Genomic DNA, 14533 nt, shown 5'->3' on the forward strand with positions numbered 1-14533 from the left:
TGGCAGCACTTATAAGAGGCACCTGGTGGTCTGGAGTCTACCAGAACAGTGTTAAGCAATTTCTGCTAGTCCACTGAAGTGGACAGCCTGAGTATAGAGTAGATGGGAGAAGTCGTCAAGTGAGAAAGGTCTTCTTGTATTAATTATCACAGAAGTCCTGAAGAGGGGCTAGGAGAAGGCACAATCCAAGGGACAATGTGAGACTTGAATGGGCTCTGTGATTATTGTTACTTTAGAAATTAAACCCCAATAAAGGGTTCAATGTTCCTGTCGATTAAAAATGGCACATGTGCACATGATGAATATGAAAAAAAAGGAGAGTATTTCAGTCTTAAGGGGGTAAAAAGGAATCATTCAATATATAAAAGTAGCATTCAATTCTCTGACATATATCTTCACAGTACTTCTGACAAATTGCTTTTTTGTAGGATCATAACTTCTGTGGAAATTAAAATTTATTATAATAATATGACAATAATATCAGAATAATTACTGTTTATGTTTTTTTATATCTATCTAGTTTTTAGTATATTGAATGATATTTCACTTACAGCTATCTTTCTTAGTAATATCTGGACTTATGATGCAAATGTGACATAGGTTGTTTTGCTGAAATGGCTACATTTGTGCCTGGCATAATAGCTCATCTTTTGATGAGATCTTCCACTCATTTTTTTCAACATATCTGAAAAGAAGGAATCTAGAAATGGATAGCTGGCTATCTGTGTTGATTAAAATAAGAAGTTTGTGAGAAAAATGGTGTGTCAAATAAAACCTTAGTGCATTATGTTGTAAAAGGTAAAATGATACACAGTACAATCAACACAAACAGTGAGATGGAAAAACAGAGTGAATTGGATGCAGTGCCATAGTGTATTGTAGCTTTTCTACCTCAAACAACACATTTGAAAGTAACTGGAAAGATCAAATAATTTAATCTCAGTGTTGATAAGCTAGTCTACAGACTTTTTAATAGCAACAAATACATGAAATACCTATCTGGACATGCTTACTAGAATGCTTTCCCTCTGTGTCTGTTGCTTGGAACTCCATTCACTAGCAAATTCATGAAACATCAGCCTGTAGACTGCTTTCAAACTTCCTGGACAGGCTTGAAAGGCATTGATGAAAGTCTCAATGTCAGTAAAGCATGATTTGTTAAGCATGATTTCCACTGTGGTTGAGTAAATTTATTTTCCAAAGTAATGTGACAAAAGAAGGGGAAAAAGAGAAATTTAACAGCTCATAAACCAGGTGCATCAAGTTCCTAATGACTTTGGGTTTTCCTTTTCAGTCAGGACTGGATGTTTTGGGCCCATTGAAGCTTTGCACAGACACCTGTTTCCCAGCTGCTGACCCCACTTTTACAGATGTGAACTGCAACACAGTTGCAGACTAGACTTTAGCCTAGCCACATTAGTATAAACAAATATTTGCCCGCTGTCCTCTGTACCACCACATAACTATTTATGGATAACATCTGTCAGTCAGGAAAATAAACCTGTTTTGCTTACAAGTCCACACAATCGTATAATAAAAATGTGTCTGCAATAAAGCAGCAAATGGATCTTAACAGACCAGACAGTACTAGTTTAAATCTACAACATTGAGGACAAGGAAGGATTTATTTATCGGAGGGCTGGAAAAGGGAATTTTGAAAGCCTCTGGTTCTCAGCTGTTGGCTACCAAGACTCTTTCCCCTGCCGTAATACTCCTACCAGCAGTCTTCTGTGGCATTGTCACAGCTTTGACTCCTTAGAGGAGTTACAGCAGTCACCTGCAAAGCACAGCCACAGCACATTTGCAGGAAGGGGACACAAAAACTACAGAGGAGACCAAACCTGACTGCAGAGCCTGCAGGAAACCCTGCTGGTCCCAGAGCTACTGCCTAGCATTGCAGCGCTGGGGGCAATCACAATACTGGACCTGTGCCAGGGCCAGGTATCATTCTTAGCTCTCCTCTTCCTGCTAACGCATAGGGAAGAAGAGCAAATTCTCTTCAAAACAGGTAAGATGGCGTATACACATCTGATACCAAATCCTTTGAAATCATCATGACTCTGCAAACTAGCTTCCAGGTGGAAATCATCAATATTTTGTCTTACAAACCAGGGAAATACTAGTCAACGCAGATGATACGATATGGTGACAATGGGTACTTCCTGTTGCTGGTCCCTTGGTTAAATGCTGCGAAAAAATAGAATAAACATCCTGAGACCACCCAGAAAGGCAGTTCAGCACAGAGGTAGCTGAGGCAGTATTGAGAAGAAGGGACGGTGATGTTTTTGACTCTGAGGTGCTGATGGAGAACACCACACCTGTACTGTGCTGACTGGTTGCAGAAATAAGGACTGCGTTACGCCACAAGGCTGTGTGGCACAGTCAGTTGCTCTGGCAAGCTATGCACCATGTTCCATCATGATGGGGAACTGATGGAGGTCATTCATTTGCAGGCAGGGTTAAAAAAATAGTCCTAAAAGGTGTAGGTGAAACTAGGAAATCAATATCAGCTACAATACTAAAGGATCTTAAATGCCCTCCCACTGAAAGTACAGTGAAATATTCAACAGAAATTGGCAAATAAGAAAAAGGATGACAGAGTGCCATATCCTGCACTTGGGTCACAAAACCCTATACAACACTACAGAGTTGGAAAAAAGTGACTGGAAAGAGGCCTAGAAGAAAAGACCTAGTGGTGCTGGTCAACAGCATCGGAACATGAGCCAGCAGTGTGCCCAGATGGCCAAGAAGACCAATGGCATTCTGGCCTGTATCAGAAAGAGTGTGGCCAGAAGGACCAGAGCAGTGATTGTCCCTCTGTACTCAGCTCTGGTGAGGCTGCACCTTGAGTTCTGTTCTCAGTTTTGAGCCCTTCACCACTAGAAAGATATTATGGTGCTGGGGTGTGTCCAGAGAACTGCAGTAAAGCTGATGAAGGGTCTGGAGCACAAGTCTGAAGAGGAGTGGCTGAGGGAGCTGGGGTTGTTTAGCCTGAAGGTTCAGGGGGACCTTATTGCTCTCTACAACTACCTGAAAGGAGGTTGTAGCCAGGTGGGAGTTGGTCTCTTCGCCCAGGTAACAAGTGATTGGACAAGAGGAAATGGGTTCAGGTTGCCCCAGGGGAGGTTTAAATTGGATACTAGGAAAAAATCCTTCATGGAAAGGGTTGTCAAGCTGCCCAGAACAGCCTGCCCAGGTAAGTGGTTGAGTCACTGGAGGTGTTGAAAAGACTTATAGATGTGGCACCTGGGGATATGGTTTAGTGGTGGACTTGGCAGTGCTGGGTTAGTGGCTGGACTTGATAATCTCAGATGTCTTTTCCAACCTAAATGATTTTACAATTCTATGAAAAGGGAAGGCAAGTGACTGTTTGACACTGGGCTAAACTGCCAGAAAGGCTATCTTGTTGCTATACAATATATCAGAAAAGAAGTAGGTCCTTGAAAGTGAGTGTAAAGCACAAAAAGCTGAAGGACAGAGCTTCTATAAACCTGAATGGAGCACAAATCAAGCTGAAAATATTTTAACCTCCTTCTTCAAAAGGTAACCCATGCATTTTCACCCTGAATATCATCTACTTTTTATTAAGTCTTCCAAAGGATCAAAAGGATCATGTTACATCACACTGTCATTTTTCTATAATGTTAAGAGTCACTTGGTGGTTCTAAAATGTCAGCTATGTCAAGTGTTAAAATTAGAAAAAGACAGGGGTTTGTAGTATATCATCAAAATCTTTCTTCATTACTGCCATACTTCATTTTAATATGCTCTTGATCTTATAAAGTGCATTTATATCACTAGTGTGACTGCACTCCAGAACTGTTCAAGACTTTTGTGTTAGAAAAATTCTCTGATAAAGACTAGTTTAAAAAGAATGCATTGTCAATGTAAAAATTTCCCTGGAAGGTCTCAATTAAAAAACTTGTTCTTTTCAATTTTATTTTTTTTTTCAAATAAGCTCCTTGGCTGCTCATCATCCTGCCTGGCAAAAAGAACAACAGATAATATTCTAAGGAATACCTAACTCCAAATCCCAAGTGTGCCTGGAGAGATGCCACAGAAAACAAAAATTTCCAGGCTCCTCACCATACAAAACAGTTTGGAGAGGTAAAAGATCCCTGATTCCTCAAATGGATAGACAAAGAACTCTAGGGAAAAAAACCAAAAACTTGATTTTTCACACAAACAATATTTTCCAGACATTTCTTTTCCCTTTTAGCCCTGTCTTGGTGAATTAATATATGGCTATATCTATGCACATATATATTTATATCTACATATATCTATACATATTTATTTATTTATAAATGCTATTTATTTATATATAAACATTATATATGAATGTGTATTTTATAGATATACCTATATTTTATAGATGTAAACTATCTGTATATATCTAACACATAAATACATATTTATTTTTTCATTTACAAGAGGAAATATCTGTGGTTCAGGCAGTCCTAGTTCATACCCTGTCATCCGTTCTAAATTAGTTGGACATTTCTCCTTTGCACTCTTTGAACTTCTGGCATCTTACACAAGAAGTCTGTCTTCAATAGATTCATGCTTGAAGGTACAAGCAAAATCATGTACTCAGAGACACTATATTCTTTAGTTACTTGGATTTCAGGACAGATATGATGAAAGAACTTCCTTTCTGAGGTTCCTACCATTGGAAACTTTCAGGACTGTAATGATGGCATCTTTGAGGAGTAGAATGAAACAGGGTCAAAGCTGATTTTCAAGGTAAAAAGATATCTCAGTTAAAGTAAAACTAAAGCCCTAAAGACCATTTGAAGGTCAGCTTGCTGCAGATGCTGGTACAATCACATTAAGCAATTAATTCTGCATTGACACAAAAAAATACATCAGATTAGACTAATAGCTCTTTCTTTGCTTAGACCCTTACTAGAAAACAGAGAACAGAAAGAAGAAATATATATTTTTCTAATTTTTTTCCTTTTTAGTCATTAGATAATGATTCTGTAGTGGGAAGAGCAGGAACTACTTATCTGTTTCCCTTCACCAAAAACAAGTGACTAGCAATGTCACAGTGAAGAGACTTGTTACATCACCTTCCTATCCATTAAACCCAAGGAAGACACACAAATATGTACACCTTTTGGTTTTTAGTCTATGTTAGTGCAATGCACTTGGTGCAGACAGCTGCAATAATATTTTAAACCTCAAGAATACTGAAACGAAGGCCTTTTTCTAAACTGAGAGTGACGTAACCAAGACTGCTATACAGATTGGCAGTGTTCTGACACGGATCTATTTCAATTCATAATCATAACCATTACATTTGCATTACTGTATTTCACATAGCACAAGCTGTGTGTCCAATATGCTTGCTTTTTTTTTCTAGAACTTCTGAGCAGCAGGCAACATGAAACCTAGTTCCTTGCAGCAGTTATATGTGCAACTGCCGGTAGAAATCAGCTACCAACTTTGTTTATGTTCCTAGGAAAACCAGGGTGCTCTTTCAATATAACAAATCTAACAAAATCCATCTGGACCTCAAGCTGTGCTCAATCATTCCTGTACGTGATAAAATAGTTTGTCCGTCTCAGTGAATTTTTCTGACAGCTTACTGAAACCAGTCACTGCCATAAGTGAGACAGAACTTCTTTCTTCCACATGTGTTTTCTCTTCGTATCTGGGTGGTTGAAAGATCATCACTGCACAAAGTTTAGATGCATTGCTGTGATAATGGAATCCACTAGCAAAGCAAAGCATAAAAATATAATGTAAGCATTGGTGTCATCTATCTGTACTGACAGACATAAATAAGGCCACCAGCATTGTATTTTTTTAAATAAATCTCAGAGCTGCAATAAAGTCAGAAGGAAAGGGTGAAGTGCCAACTTCAGATTTTGAAGTATTCAATTCCCACAATTAGTCATATAAGAATATAGGAAAAACAAAGAAATCAGAAATCACATCGAAAACCATTCTCTCTTTTTGGTTACCATTAATTTACTGCAGATTTTTCTGCTAATAGTCTAATAATTTCTGAGTTTTTATACTTAGTGGTACAAAACTATAATCCTCCATAAATAAAGAATACTCTTTGCACGAAATTTCACTTAGCATGAATCAACTTGCTACATTCTTTTTACATTTCATTTGAAATGTTGCTATTGGCCCTAGGATTAGGTAGGCCAATGATACTCTTTCACATGCAGAATCTTGCTCTCCTTCTGTGTGCACAATTTTGACAATTCTGATACTGGTCACAGACAGACTACATGGGAATAGGAACATTAGAGTATTGCCACACTGACCAGTTTTGGATAACTTTGTTAGGAGCCCGACAGAAAAGATTCGTTATCCTCCTATGCAAACTTTGCACTAAGGGAAGAGAGGCTCCTCTAGAAATTGGTTTAATTACATTCCTGACCTGTGTTGTCTCCTAGTCATCCAAGGACAACTAGCCTCCTGAACTAGTCTCCTGAATTCTCCATTTTTGCACAAACCTAATCCTGTCAGTCTTGTGATATTCTGATTATAACTTTCCCCTGGGATCTCTATTTACCATACTAAAACAACCTGTCTATGAAACCTGTAGAGTCCTAATATAATTTCATGCTTGTTTCAGTTCTTGTTGATAAAGGGTTCAAACACTGTCTGAATGAGGTTGATACCAAAGTAGGTTGTCTTCAGTGGCATGTGAAACAGGCTCAGACCCAGTAATGGTCACAAACATTGATCATTACTAAGGACATCATAACCTGGAAATGAGGACGACAGCACAATCATCTTCATCATCATCATCGTCAGGAGCAATCTTTTAAATTAGGAGGGTGAGACACTAGCCTTGTACATACAAAGACAAAACTTCCTTGGTTTTCATCAGGGCCTGAATACTACCAACCTCTGTATTCTGACCACCTTCTGTGTGACTTCTCAGAGGTATTTCTCTCTTCCATGTATAATCTGTATTTCTCTCAGAAAAAGCGGACAGCATTTATTAAACATACTTGTTTAATAAAGAAAATAAAATGTCTTTTTACCTCCCAGGAAACCAAGTTGAAATTAAGCAATATGCTTACCATACGTTTCTGGAAGCAACAAAGAAGATAACTTTTCTTATAGAATATTCTAACCTAAAATAGTTTCCAAGACATAGTTTCCAAGGCTTAAATTACAACATAAAATGTGATTGATTATTGAACATTCAAAAGATGTACGAAGTCTACAAAAAGCATCCACCAATTTCAGTGTATATGTTTTGCTTTTGCTTACATGCACACATAGAAACACATGGATATCAAATGCACTTAAATGTACACAGTGACTCAAAAAGACAGCTTTATTCCTCAGGTGTATAACACAGTAGAAATATGTGAGTCTTCTAGTAGAATAAAATACCTATATGTATAAGAATACAATTTTCCAATACCCTCGAAAATTTACTCAAATCAGATTTGAAGCATTTTGCCACTATAGAATAAAGATGAATGTGCCACTCAGATGTTAACAGCTATATTCATTATCTGGCTTCTGCCATAATAATAGGATAATTTTTCTTGTTTCTTTCAAAAACCTGAGGCTATTTGTAGGTAATAAAAGGCCACAGCCCAAGTTAAAGGAAAATAGTCTCTGTTATGTGCATTTCCCAAATATTTTTTCCAAAATATACACTGTAAGTAATCTTCTGCCTTAAGGCTTCTACATGCCAAACCTTTCCACAGTTATGCCAGATATGCTAGAAAATGAAAAGTATTCAGAATTTTGAAAAACATATTCAGAACTCCAACAGACTAATAAAAAAAGCATACCTGCACATAAATGTGTAATAATAAATTGCCTTAAAGATTAACATCTACTATGAAATGATAAAATAGCTAGTTTTATCACCACTACTTTTTTAAAAAAGTAAAATTACTCTATTATTGATAACAGCTAGATCATCTATTGAGTTAATAATTTCATATGGAAAGTGTGAAAAATGTACATTATTATACACTTCAGATTTTATCACTTTTCAAAATTCTCCATTCAATAAAATAGGAAGGTTTCAGTATCTGTATGAAACTACTTTTTGTCAAAAATATCTGAAGGTCTCAGGAGTCCCATGGAGTAGTCATATCAGTTCCTTAGGACCTTCTAAATCATGAGCTCCTGCCAACTCAGTCATGTTGGTTCCTTCTGTAAGTAATGCTGAGACACAGCTGACACAAAAGCAATCATAGAAATCAGTTTGGGGAGTCATGTAAGCTGCCTGTCCACATTTCAAGTAGCAAAAGGCAGGTAAGAGGCAAGACGAATCTCTTCAAAGTAATCTTTTCTATTTTAATTTCATATTTTGGCTTCTTTCTAAGAAGAAGCTTTTATTCACTCACTAGCAACTTAAAACTAAAGAGGTGTTTGGGAGATTTTTTTTAAATTATTTTTCAAGCGATTTGGTTTTTTTGGGAAAAAAGAATTAATTAAATGAATTATTGCTATGAATGAAAAGGTTGCTAAGTCCACCACAGAGAGTTCATATCAATGTACAATTATAAATGCCCATCTATTTGTGGAAAACTTGTTTTCACATGTAGTTATTTTTTTTAGAAAGGGATATATTATTTTATGCTTATTTCCTTATATTACTTAAAAATGAAAGAAATATTTAAAAAAATATATTTCTGTTTGCTTCTAAGTTCTGGGGCTCTTTGTTTTGCTAGCAGCTCAGAATACTAGATGTAATTGTAGCAGAAGATAGAAAACTTTCATACTGGAGAAAACTTTTAGTAGTAGAGACCTTTTGTTATCCATAAAGACTTTACTGAGAAATTATACTCTCTCCGGCAATACAGAAGTTTGTAGTGATAAGCATTAAACTTTTGTATATATGAAAGCAAACAGAAACATTCTTGCTTTCAGTTTTCAGATTGGAAATAAGAAATCGTGGTCTAATAATTTTTTACATAGAAATAATTTACAACTGAAACATAGTTATAAATAGAAATTTATTCAAAGAATTAAATTATTTTAAACTCCTAGATGGAAGTGGAAGGTCTAAAGCACACTGATGGAAGTAGAAATTTTGTTAACCAGCCTTAGATGTCACTCTACAAAAGCAAAAATGCTGGGTTTCTGAACATGGAATGACTGCCTCTCCTCTTAAGGGAGCATATTTAAACAGAAAAATAGGAGAAGAAGGTGCTGAAGAACCACAAGATCTTGGAGAATTATCATGAAAAGAAAACTTAATAAAAGATTCATAAACTCTTTGCATACCATATGCAACCCATGTCATCCAAATAGTAAAAAACACCTGCTTTATCCAGGCTTTTTTGGACAAACCCTTGTAATAGTAGTGATGTATAAAGGAATATTGTAACTATTTTATTATTAAAAAATTCACCATGGGAAAAGCAGAAAATGCTTCCATTCTTTTACTAAATTATAAATAAAATCCAGTAAACAAAGATATTTACAGGAAGCTGGCTAATCTCTTAATTCCACTGATTAACGCTGATTAATTTCTGAATAACAAGACATTTTTGCTTCTTATGCAGTATTAGATATCCCTCAGAAAACAGAAGTTCAATTTTGGAAAATGTTGAGAGCGGTCAGACTCTTCTACGACAATACCATAATTCCCTAGGTTACACTCTAATACTAAACTTCACAGAGAAAGCATTCAAAGACATTAATTTTCAGTAGCAGAGAAAATAAAAGCATTTCACTTTGTAATGCTCAAGGCAAATATAAATGTATCTTAATTTTTGTATCAAAGGAGATAATTAAAATGCTATCAGCAACACTTTCCTACAAAACATATTTTTAAAACATTCCTAGTTTGAAGACAAACATTTCTATCACGCTGAGGTGTTAAAAGTTTTTGTCATTTAAAGAAATATGTTTATCATAAACATGAAAGTGTAATTTAGGTATGAATGGACTAAAGAACTAGAATCTCACTATCTTAGTCTGATACTTTTAATCCATCCTAGATCATTGGCTTATCACATTCTAGACATACAGCTGTTCAGTAAGTCAGCAAAAACATTTTAAACACGGATATGAAAAATCAAACAAGTACTAAACCCAACAAGATCAAAGTCTTCATTAAGAACTACAGTTTTCATGGCACCCGATGTGAATAGCTTTTTTTAAACTTCCCCAATAAAGTATACATTGTTAATACTGTTTCCATTTAAATAGATATTTGTGTTTCAAACTGATTCTTTTGTCCTGGCCTGTAAGCAACTACATTTGCAAAATATGTTTTCAGCTGCAGTCTCAAAGAAAAGTAATTCAGCAATTAAGGATTCTGCTGAGTGCTTTGGTTTCCTAAAACTAAATATAAAACTGACCACTTAAAAGAAACAACCAGATTAAGGCTATTTCTTTTCCCTTTCAAAAAAAAAAAATCAAATAGAATTAGGTGCTCAAAAAACCAGAATGTGTAGGGATAAAAAGAGTTTATAACAAATGAAAGCAATAATTTTGCCTTTTCCCCATGTATTTTGATAATTATTTGAAACTGTTCCTTTAGATGTGGAACTGGGTTTGGGAAGAAAACATGAAAATAACCAGTATACTAACCACATGGTGTGCTAGCTGTCTCTTATTGTGCAGTGGGCACTGGAATCAATAGTAAGGTAAGAGAAAGCTCTACAATGAATTAAAATTGGAACTAAATTTAATTGGGAATGTTCTCTGCTCTCAGTCTAGCTTTACCCCCAAGAAATGGAGGCATAGTACCAAACAAATACATTGCATCCATTGCAAAAATAGGTAAAAAAAAAAAAAAAAAAAAAAAAAGAAGAAAGGAAAAGAAAATGCCAAGCTTTTAAGTCTTAAAGTGGCCTGTTTTTGTTTTTTTTTTTTTCTAAGAAATTTTGTCTTTTTTGAACAAAAAGCTTTCACCCCTGAGAAAACTAACTTTTTAACCTACCTTGACTGCATATCTTGGTGTGTTTTGGACTGGCTGATTTCAGGTGAAGTTGAAGGGACTTGCTGTTGTAGCTCCACCAAAGACTGGTAGTACTGTTGCTGATGATGTTGCTGCTGTTTGTAACGAGACAAACTGAAAAACAGCCCTAAAATGGCTTTCAAATTTCCATTCCGTATTTCTATTTAAAAAAAAAAGAAAAAAGAAAGAGAACAAGAAGTGAAAACACTTTGGTTTTAGACTTCATTTTTCCACAGTCTTACAGTAAAATATCTCTGTACATACCTATAGCTCTACAGGTTTATGTCTTATACCTCTTTATTTATCACTAATATCAGGGACATTTTTGGTATCACTAATACTTTACTTTTTCTTATAATTTTTCTTTATTTATGTGCCATTGTTGCAAAAAACCATGTCTCTGTAATGCTCTCATGCTGAGTCATTTATATGGCCATAAAGAAGACTCCATCAAACCTTAAATAACATACATAATTTGAAATTAATACTACTGCTCAATAAAGTACAAATATTCTAAATAAGCAGAAGTTAATTCAGAAAAATCGGAATTCTTTCTGGCCCTAGGTGCACATCCCTTCGACCCTATGGCTTTAAATTAGTCTTCTTGAGTTTTGGGCAAATTCTGTGCACATTGGTAATAAACAGTGGGTTCTAGAAAAATCAAAAAGAATGATGTAACAGTCTTAAGAGGTGAGCACATATCCATTCATACAAATATTCAAGGAACATGAGGGAAGAAAATGAATGGAAAATTGTTTTTAAAAAAGGTGACTGTAATGCTCATGATAACATCTTTGAACTTTCAAATGACGTGATTTTATAGTTTTCTCTGTTATAATGCTATTTCAAAAACACAGCTTTCACATGAGGCTAACACAGCTACCTGAACAAAATTCTGGTGTTCCACAATAAAGTTCCTATATCTTCCATTCCTTTCTTTGCCTTTCCCCAGCCTGAGACCAAGGTTTTAAAAGGATAATGCTATTCTTTGCTCATCTGTGATCTCTGCGTCAAAAAAGAAGCCTCAGGAGACTTTAATGAAATTATCTGCAGCATGTAGGTCTGTTCATAACCTCATTATTAGTTTTTTTTGGCACTGACCTTCTTGTGAAAGGTTTTCATTAGACTCATAGACTTGTAACCTAACATGCAACACTATAATCTTTCTGCATTCCCTGCAAGTCTAAATACTGAGCTGTGAGTCCTACACAGCTTTCTTAGGTAAATTTTCAAGCCAAATTTATAAACAATTACTGCTATATTCATGTCTTGTAAACCATACTAATTTTCTTTCAATAGGATTAGGTGGAATGTTAGTACATACACTAACAGGCCAGCAAACACTGGAACCCTGATGGTCACAACCCGCTCTTCAAAAGCAAATGCCATCCTGGGCACTGAAATATACTTTTCAAAATGGAATTTTTTTCTCTGAGCATTCATGCTTTCTCATCTTCCCTGTGAAGATGCTGCAGGATCTTTGTTTCCCAGTGAGATCATCAGAGATACACAGAACTTTCTCAGAGCTACCAGACCTTTTAGACAACCGTTACTTTTCCATTCATGTTTGCTTCAGGAAAGATCATTATCAAGAAATACAGAAAACTTATATTTAAAACTACCCTGAAATTACCCTCCAAAAAACACATAACTATCTGTTTTAAGCTGTTCTGTTTCTAGAAGATTTTCAGTACATGACACAAGTTTATTTGTTGTTATCATTTTGCATCACTTGTTCACTTTCTGAACATCACAATGTTCAGAAAAAGAATTCTTTGTTTGTTAAATTCCACTCATCATTTTTATCTTAAAATTTTGCACTTTTCGTGTTAAACTACATATTTTACTATTTCTAAAGAAGAAAGTTATGTTTTGAACTTTTTTTTCTTTCCTACTTTTAAATGAGTTAAAGTTAGAAGATTTCTTGCAAACAAAAAATCCAGAAACTGCTAATGTGTATTAAACACACGTAGGAAAGAGGAGGGGAGTGTTTTTCTTTGTGGCAACTAGCTTATTATTTATCAATTGAGTTCTCAAGCAGAAATTCTGCAGTCAAGATTTGAAAATTACTTTTATTCTAGATCTCTTCATTCAAGTGTCCAAATGAGGTTTGTGAAATCTTCAAACCTTCCTAAGCTAATAGTTTATTGTTCAAGATTCTTTCTGGTCCAGTGGTAACACGACACGTTTACCAAACTATTACACAAAACTCATTTTCTTCTCCCCCCAAAAAATTATAATAATCATGATTATACATACTAAAAATGGTATATTTAATAGATCACACTTTTGAAGTACTTTGAAGTAATACGAAGTAATACAAAGTAACACAAAGATATTAGTGGATTTAAACCAGATTCATTACCAACTTCATAACAGCAAAATTACTTTAAACTTACTTCAGAACTCAGTAATAAAATTTGGTTTTGAATAATAATGAGCATTTTAAATCATAGTCCTTGCATTTAACCCCATGTTGTAGTATTGCTTTCAGTAGTATATGACCTTAAAGCTACACAGTTGAAGCTTACATCCTATTAAAATTATTTTCCAAAGCAAAACAAAGGTATGATTAAAGGCATGTATTACAGAATGCAAACAGATTTTGATCTACCGAAGTACAAAAACTAAGTGTCGTGCACCACGTCATGGTATTAACCACTGAAGAGCATTCTCGTTAAATAAATTCATGTTATTCACACATTTGATTGGTATTTTATATGCAAGTAAATATAGGCTGCACTAGAAAATTCAGTTTCTAAACAGCTTTGAGGTGAATGACAATATGCAAAATTTCAGTAAGCTCTTGTATCAAGATATCTACAGTATGTACAAAGGTTCTCTTGAATCACTTAAGGAGCTTTCCATAAGTTGACAGTCAAAGTGAATAGATAGCACATATCACAGCTGTGTCATACTTTTAAAGTCCTAGAAAGGTGGAGATGGTGAAAGATAATCTGATTTAATTTAAAAAATCAAACAGTGGTTAGCATTCCAGATTTTTTCTCCATGAGTCTTCTAGAATTACAATGAAATTAACAGCTCTGGGAAATTTTTGTTTTTCCTTTCAGCTTTTATTTGGGCTACAAGCAAAATAAAAATACAGCGTTCCATCTCATTAGTATGTTACCTTCAGCTGCCACAGAGGTCATAGGGACTTTGAAGGTGCATAGCACCTTGCAGAACTGCTTAATTTGTTACAGGACAAAGACTTACTTACATGTTATTAATTTACAAGAAAAATATTCACCTGCATCTTACATTAGCAAGGCAAATATTACATAATAATTAACACAACTGATATTTATAATGGTTTTGATTTATTATATTTATGAATTTATTTGTAACCATATTAGGCAATCACTAGAGGTGACTAATACAGCAGAATAACTGAAGCAGCAAGATCACTCACTCTTAATAGATCACATCAAAGGAATACTATAATTTTCAGACACATCCTGACAGCATTACTAGTAATAATAAATTTGCTAAAACAAATAGACTTCCCTGATTTTACTTAACTGAGCAAGATTCTCATATCCTTCTTTGCTGTTTTGAATCACATATATGAACAAGTTAAAATGTATGCTTGGGAAACTCTGTGCCTATCTAATATTA

General features: G+C 35.0%; 1 protein-coding gene across 9 annotated transcripts in view; it reads right to left on the reverse strand.

Moving 5' to 3' along the window:
- NAV3 (neuron navigator 3) overlaps positions 1–14533 on the reverse strand; it is a 534722-nt gene that overhangs the window by 144425 nt on the left and 375764 nt on the right. For 7 of the 9 annotated variants that reach the window (XM_027747750.2, XM_027747746.2, XM_039386754.1 and 4 more), the window contains one exon: positions 10898–11075. In XM_027747750.2, coding sequence (XP_027603551.1) covers positions 10898–11075 — 178 coding nt within the window. Of the gene's footprint in view, positions 1–891; positions 921–10897; positions 11076–14533 lie in introns of those variants that run through there. The other 2 variants (XM_039386757.1, XM_039386756.1) reach the window with 2 other exon arrangements.

Source organism: Pipra filicauda, unplaced genomic scaffold (assembly GCF_003945595.2).
Source record: "Pipra filicauda isolate LSUMZ 115617 unplaced genomic scaffold, ASM394559v2 scaffold4_size7858003_pilon, whole genome shotgun sequence".
Classification (NCBI taxonomy): Eukaryota; Metazoa; Chordata; class Aves; order Passeriformes; family Pipridae; genus Pipra; species Pipra filicauda.